The sequence below is a fragment of the Canis lupus genome, chromosome 20, assembly GCF_011100685.1.
Source record: "Canis lupus familiaris isolate Mischka breed German Shepherd chromosome 20, alternate assembly UU_Cfam_GSD_1.0, whole genome shotgun sequence".
Lineage (NCBI taxonomy): Eukaryota > Metazoa > Chordata > Mammalia > Carnivora > Canidae > Canis > Canis lupus.
The window spans coordinates 42,043,233-42,051,319 of NC_049241.1; the positions used below are offsets into that span (position 1 = coordinate 42,043,233).

At 45.7% G+C, this 8,087-nt stretch overlaps 1 protein-coding gene across 8 annotated transcripts in view; it reads left to right on the plus strand.

Moving 5' to 3' along the window:
- Positions 1-3,322, plus strand: part of KIF9 (kinesin family member 9) — a 53,039-nt gene extending 49,717 nt beyond the window's left edge. For all 8 annotated transcript variants that reach the window (XM_038566619.1, XM_038566624.1, XM_038566620.1 and 5 more), the window contains one exon: positions 632-3,322. In XM_038566619.1, the coding sequence (XP_038422547.1) occupies positions 632-682 (51 nt within the window). In that variant the 3' untranslated portion in view covers positions 683-3,322. The remainder of the gene's footprint in view (positions 1-631) is intronic.
- Positions 3,323-8,087: the final 4,765 nt, after the last annotated feature.

Sequence of the window (8,087 nt, forward strand, 5' to 3'; positions counted from 1 at the left end):
GAGAGCCAAGCAGTGCCTTAGAAGGGAAGAATTTATGAACCCTGAGTTGGTTTGTGGAGGGAGGGCCCTTCAGGGTACATGTGTGCCCACCCCTCTGAAGACAGAAACCTCTTTACTTTTTGTATCTAATTCTTGCCAAAAACTTTCAATTGGGCCCTTGAAACATACATGCTTCCTTTTAAACAGGCCTTCAACACCATTTTTGGGGGCCTCTGGGTGGCTCAGTCAGTTAGTTAAGCATCTACCTTTGGGCAGATCCCAGGGTCCTGGGATCAAGCCCCACATTGGGCTCTCTGCTCAGCAGGGAGTCTACTTCTCCCTCTCCCTCTGTCCTTCCCCTCACCTCATTCTCTCTCTGTCTCTAATAAATAAAATCTTAAAAAAAAAAAAAAAACAGACATACTTGCCACACCATTTTAAAACAGTTTTACACACTTTCTTTAGGACAAAAAAATGAAAGGGGTTGGAACATTATTTCTCACAGAATTGGGGCTGGTCAGAGGGCATTCTTATCCTCAAACTGTGATGTTTGCAGGAAGAATTAATGGGGTGGATATAAGTGGCAAGACTTCTGAGTCTTAAGTCCATACCTCCTAATCAATTCCTGTTTTCTCTCCTTTTCTGTGTCTAGCACAATTACTTGAAAACCATGATGGGCTTCCAGCAGGCACACAGAAAATAAGGCTTCATCATCAGTGCCTTGAAGGACAAGACCCCCAGTAACTCCCACCTGCTTTAGTGGAGCTGCTACACCACCTGCCCAGAGTTCCAGGCCCTCTGCTCCAAGGCTGGGGCCCAGTCCGGGGAACTCACAGTGACCTGCCTCCCAACAGGAACATCCTTCACAGGATACCCTTGCTCACCTTCACAGAACACTTTGGGTTTCAACTCATTGTCTTATATGCAGAGACAGGATAAAATAACTTCCTAGTCTGGACTTTTGATGCTCACTCAAGAACTTGCTTTTTATTTCCTGTTCAGAAGGATGTCTTCCCTTTGTTCAGGTGGGGTCAGAATGGAGTCTCCCATGAGAAAGTGAGAAAGCTCAGCTACACTCCTAGAACAGCTTTGTCCCACTGGTCGGCCCCTTTCCTTCCCCAGATGGACATCCTGGGGGTGAACTGGGTCTGAGGAGCCCTGGTTCTCGCAGCTCCTTCACACTTTAGGTTCTGTTAGGGCATCCTGTGCTCCTAAGCCAGTTCACTGGAGGCCCTCCTTCCTCAGCAACCAGAAGAGGAATGAGTCTAGGTGGAAATGGCTGAAAGGCAGATTTTTTTTTAAAGATTTATTTATTTATGTATTTATGATAGAGAAAGAGAGAGGCAGAGACACAGGAGGAGGGAGAAGCAGGCTCCATGCCGGGAGCGCGACGTGGGACTCGATCCCGGGACTCCAGGATCGTGCCCTGGGCCAAAGGCAGGCGCTAAACCACTGAGCCACCCAGGGATCCCCTGAAAGGCAGATTTTTATTTCAAAATAAGAGGCTTAAAATGAGAGCAGTCCTGCCATGAAATTAGCAGAAGAGCCCCATAGTGGGAGGCTCTCTGGCAAGGAGGCTGCAGAACATGCACTGGATAGAAGGTTGGACTGGATGACTTCAGTGATTCTGACCTTCAGCCCATCAGTGAGCAAATGGATGGGGGTTTGTGGAAAAGAGGAAGTAGAAAGGCATCTGTGGGGTCCCTGTCTTCTTCCTTTTCAGCTGCTTTCTCTTTCACTGACTGACACACAATGATTCTAAAACAGCTTTCAGAGACTCCTACCTTGCCAAGGCTTTGCAGAGCAGATTTGAAGTGCCCCAACTTCACCCCCCTGGCTGCCACACACAGGGACTGTCACTGATCAGCACTAACAATGTGCACATAGCCCTGTTGGTCAGTCCTTGTGTTTCCTGTGATTGTGGCCAAATAGACAAGCCTGCCTGAGCTCTGTCTACCCTCCCAGTTAGTGGAGACCTTAGGCAGAGAGTTCTGATTCTTTCCTTTCTTGGCTGCTCCTGCTCTTACCAAGACTTGTTTGGGGTTCCTAGGTCTTTGGGACACCTCAGGAAATAGAGCATAGCAAACAGGTTATCATCATGTTCGAGCTACAGGAAGAAACTGTGGCATTACCAATCCCCCTTCCCTTCATTCCCTGCCACAGGCTGGAATGGCATGGCCTTGCGGGACATTGCTCCACAGGATTCCTGGACAGCCAGTCTTGGGGCCTGCTGGCCAGGGCAAGCTGGGCCTCTGTCATGGCAGTTGGGCACATTTGTCTTTAGCTAATTCATTACCACAGAGGCCTCTCTGGCACAATGTGAAACAAGTAATCATCAACGTGGGCAGGGCCACAGGAATAAGCCAGGATGGTGCTTGGTAGATCACTCCACACAAACTCCTTGCAGGAGCAGATGCTTCCAACATGATAGGGAGCTAGGGAGCATCATGTCCACTCAAATGGGCCTGTTGTTCTAGAAAATAGTTCCTGCCGACCTAATCTAACCACAAAATCACCCGAGGGGACTTCCAATTCCATCATATAACAGATAAGATAACCTGAGAACACTCCTGCTACAGAAATTCTGGCTCAAGTAGAAATTCTTTTAAACGCAAAGCTAAATTTGAAGGAAAGAAAGGGAACTGCTAGGAGCTGGAGAAATGAAAACTCAGAGTGGTCAGCATGTGAACTGGATGTGGCCGCTGGCGATAGAAATGTGTGAGTGGATTGTTGCCCATGATGTAATGTCCACAAAAGCATGAGAAATAAGACTTTGGCCCATGCCCCATAGGAAGTTGGAAATGGGACCCTCTGCATAAAGCTGACACCTTGAAGGCTTCATCCTTGATGAAGAGGTAAGCTAGAAAGTTTCCCCACTTTTGGGGAAGATGTTCCCAGAGATAAGGGGGAACAGGTCCTATGAGAATTTGTAACCATGTATAGGTTTAGATTCAGATTTACAGTGTGGTCCAGGAACCACTAGGCTGAGAAATTAGCATAAAAATTAGCCCAAGGCTGAAACACCTAGTAGAATCAAATAAAAAAAATCTACACCTGCTCTTTACCAAGCCACACAGCATTCCCTAGTAAACACGAGTTCCAAAGACTAAACACACACATATGTGCATGCACATGTGTGCCCATGCACATGCAGAAACAACCTGTCATAGCGGAGGCAAAATGAGAGTGTGATCAGATAACAAATTATTGAATAAAGATTATACAACATATATGTATGTTTTAAATAAAGACAAAAGTAGGAATATGATAAAGGCTCTCCAAATAGGTCACAGATTTTTTTTTTTTAAAAGCAGAACTTTAAAATAAAAAATAAAAAGCAGAACTTTTAGAAGTGAAAAAATGTTTTAAAAGTTAAAATGGCGGACTAGAAACAGCAAAAGAGTGAGTGAGTGACCTGGATGTTGGATCTGAAGAATTTGCTTGGAATGAAACAGAGGGATGGCAAGATTAAAACTGAAAGTGTGGCTAAGAGATGTAGACAGAATGAGAAGCTCCAGTATACATGAAATCACAGATGCAGAGGAGATCCCAGGATGATTACTGTCTTGGTGAGCACATCCAGTCTCCTGGCTTTAGGCATCGTTCATATACTAATTCTCAATCTTATACATCTAGCCTAGACTGCTCTCTGGAACTTCCAAACCTCTACAGCCAACAGCTAATTTGGCATCTCCATTTGAATGTCTATTAAGACGTCTACAAAGCAGCATGTTTAAAGCTAAATGCCTAATTGTCCCCCAAATATGCCCCACTCACAACCTGCCTTAGCTCAGCTCAATTGCTCAGGCTAAATACTTAGTTTTATACTAAACTCCTCTTTTCCTCTCACAGTCCCCATCAGATCTGTCAAGAAATTCAATAGACCTTATCTTCCTACTGCATTAAAAATCTGACCACTCCTCCCTACTTCTATTACCCTGACTCTGATCTAAGACACCGTCCTGTCTTGCCTGGATATTGTGGCAACTTCCTTTGTCCTCTCCTTCCTCTGCTCTTCTATAGTCCATTTCCAAAACAGCTGCCTGGTCGATCCTTTTGAAAGTTCGACCACATCACTCGTCTTTTCAAACCTGAAACGGTTCCTGTTTCTCTCAAGAGTGAATCCCATCCAATTCTTTAAAACAGCTGGAAGGTCCTACATGATCTTGCCTCCTGTGACTTTACTCTTTTCTCTCTTCTGCCCCCTTGCTCACTCTGCTCCAGCCATGTGGGCCTCCTCACTGTTCCTCAGACATATTGGCTACTTCTTCCTGAAATCTCTCAGATGTCCACATGGCTCACTCTGACTTCCTTCAAGTCTGCTTAAATGTCACCTTCTGGAGCAGATACTGTCATGCCTTGATCATAGACCTTGCACTTGCCATTCCTGCTAGTGGGTTCCTACCAAAAGCATCTGCCACATTTTACATAAAGGCTTTCTCAACGGTAGGTGCTTATTTGCTGCAAAGGGGGCCCAAATGCCAGGGAGTTAACACACTGAGGAGCAACCCTCAATGTATAAGTTGGTGGTTGAGTACCCTAACCTCCTTTCCCTTGGATGGGACATCTCTGAGGCATGTTGTCCACTGTATCCTGGGGCTTCCCCGAAAGAATACAAATGCACACATAGATAAATGGAACCAACATAAAAAAAGATGGTTGGTGTAATTAGTGAAATTATCAGTAAAATAATATCACAAAATATCTAAAGTGGTTAATGGTATAATTTTTTATTTATTTATTTATTTATGATAGGCACACAGTGAGAGAGAGAGAGAGGCAGAGACACAGGCAGAGGGAGAAGCAGGCTCCATGCACTGGGAGCCCGACGTGGGATTCAATCCTGGGTCTCCAGGATCGCGCCCTGGGCCAAAGGCAGGCGCTAAACCGCTGCGCCACCCAGGGATCCCTGATTTTTAATCATATAATAACAATATAATGATAATATTGGACCAATATAGCATCCAAGGTTTCTTTCTAAAGTTCAGAGATTCAAGATAAGACAAAGAACTGGGTAGTCCTGATCTTTAATCTGGAGGGTTCAGACACCTCCGTTACTATTTCCTCTGGCATCCTATGGAGATTCCAATCCACCTGTGGGCCACCACCCTCCCCACCCCCCCACTGCTATCAGCTAGGGCCGAAGAGTCTCCTCTGGACTTGACTCTTGATAGTGGGCTACATTTTCCTGAGGCAATACGAGGTAGTGGTAGAGCACAGGCTTTGGGCCAAGACACAGGAGTTTATTTATTTTTAAGATTTTATTTATTTATTTTTATTTTTTATTTTTTTAGATTTTATTTATGAGAGAGAGAGAGGCAGAGACAGGCAGAAGGAGAAGCAGGGGGAGAAGCAGGCTCCATGCAGGGAGCCTGACGTGGGACTCGATCCCGGGTCTCCAGGACCACGCCCTGGGCTAAAGGTGGCGCTAAACCACTGAGCCACCTGGGCTGCCCAAGACTTTTTTTATTTGAGAGAGGCAGAGACATAGGCGGAGGGAGGATCAGGCTCCCTGCTGGGTGCGTGATGTGGGACTCCATCCTAGGACCCTGGGACCACGACCAGCCAAAGGCAGACGCTCAACCACTGAGCCACCCAGATGCCCCAACACAGTTTAAATTCGGACTCCATATCTTAACTGGCGTGGGACTTTGGGCAAGTTGTTCCATTTCCTCAGCCTTTTTTCATGTATAAGACAATGATTAATAACCCTGGGACTGTGTATGTCTGGTGCACAGCAGGGTCTCAACCAACTGAAACTGCCACAATATTAATAACTATAACAATAATAAAGTGCCCAGCATTATGTCTGATAGATGGTAAACATACACACACCCACCCCAATGTTAGACTCCCTTTCCATTCCCCAGAATGGATTTTGAATTTGAAAAGGCAGCATTCAGACTGGCATTATCTTTCTCTAGTTAATCCTGACTGCAATGGCTTTTAAAGACCGATCCAAAAGCTGAAGTACAGAGAAGTAGCTGCTAAAAATATCCCCAGTGTCATCCTGGGCAGGTTACTGGAGGTCAAGTGTCTTGGGTCAGGGAAGTAGTAGTCCCACTATACCACAGGGCCAGGCTGCCGTTGGAACTTCATGCTGGGGGCTGGGGGCAGCGTTCTAGCTGGACAGACTGCCCTGGGGGAAGTGACCAGCATCATGAGAGGCTCTGAAGAGACTGTCAAGCAAGGAATAGCCACAGAAATTAGAGACATTTAATGTGAGAAGTGAAGTCCAAGCGGGGGGCAGATGAGTTTTTCGAACCTGGAATGGATGGTCTTGGTGCAAACTGGGCCCCTAGTCCCTGGAGGAGACAAGCAGTGTCTGGGCAGCCCCAGTCAAGGTTCTTGTGAAAGAAATCCTCAAGCTAGGACGTGAGGACTTCGAAGTCCCCAGGTTCCTTCTAAATCTAAATTCAGTGATTCTAGAAAAGTAACAGTGGAAAGTTATTTAATATATTAGTTGAAAATCACACCACAGGGGTGCCTGGATGGCTCAGTCAGTTGGGCATCTGCCTGTGGCTTGGGTCATGACCCTGGAATCCCAGGATTGAGCCCTGCATCAATCTGTGCTTAGCGGGGAGGCTGTTTCTCCCTCTCTCCCTCCCCCTGCTCTTATGCTCTCACTCTCTAAATAAATAAGATCTTTAAAAAAAAATCATGCCATATATGTAGATATACTTATATTTGAATAATAAAGACTAAAATGTCAAAAGGTCGGTAGTTTCTGGATAAAACTAGAGGTGACTTTTTTCCCTTTTGAATTTTTAATTTATTAAATATTAATTGCTTTTATTAACAAAAATATCAAATTTAGAAAGTATTTTAATGTAGAAAAAACAGTCTTTCTATGAGCAGGTGAAAGATCCTTCTGCTAGTTCATGTTTGCATAAATGTATCCACAGAGGCTGGAAGGAAAACAGGGGTCTTACAAGTAGGGAAGGGATTTACTTCGAGGCTGGCCATGATTGTGTGATCTGATGACTAAGTGCCTTGCTAAGAAATGCATTTTTTAAAAAAGATTTTATTTATTCCTGAGAGATACAGAGAGAGAGGCAGAGACACAGGCAGAGGGAGAAGCAGGCTCCATGCAGGGAACCTGACATGGGACTCAATTCCAGGTCTCCAGGATCACACCCCGGGCTGAAGGTGACGCTAAACCACTGAGCCACCAGGGCTGCCCAGAAATGCATTTTTAAAAAGAAAGGAAGAGGGGATCCCTGGGTGGCTCAGCGGTTTAGCCCCTGCCTTTGGCCCAAGGCGTGATCCTGGAGTCCCGGGATCAAGTCCCACGTCGGGCTCCTGCTTCTTCCTCCTCCTGTGTCTCTGCCTCTCTCTCTCTCTCTCTATCATAAATAAACCTTTAAAAATATAAAAAGAAAGGAGGGAGGGAAGGAAGGAAGGAAGGAAGGAAGGAAGGAAGGAAGGAAGGAAGGAAGGAAGGAAGGAAGGAAGGAAGGAAGGAAGGAAGAAAGGAAGGGATGTCTGAATGCAGGTGGGATTTTCCTGTTATAAGTCCCCTGAAGGAGAATCTACTCTGTCCAGAAAAGCTGTAAAATGGATTATGAGGCTGTGTGTGTGTGTGTGTGTGTGTGTGTGTGTAGTAGACAACTGCTATTCTTAAATTTGGAGATTTGCTGTGGGGCTGTGCTCTGGCTTTCTGCAGAAGGTGGGAAAGCTAAAGGAGGGACCTGGAAGAGGACAGAGAACACAGCCATATATGTGGACAGGTATATATGAGAAAGGAACACAGGATCTGAGAACTCCCAAGTCCAGATGCTGCTCTTCTTTGAGTCTCAATCTCTGCATCTGTAAAGTGGAGGCAGCAGCTATCACTGCCTTCTCTACCACAGGGATGCTAAAAGGATCACAGGAGAAAATGTCAATGAAGACCTCACAATATCTAAAGCCTTACATAAATATCTTTTTTTAAAGATTTTATTTATTTGAGAGAGAGAGAAAGCACAAGCAGGGAGGGTCACAGGGAGAGGGAGAAGCAGACTCCCCACTGAGCAGGGAGCTCCATGTAGGGCTCAATCCCAGGACCCCGAGATCACGACCTGAGCTGCTGAGGCAGAAGCTCAACTGACTAAGCCACCCAGGTGCCC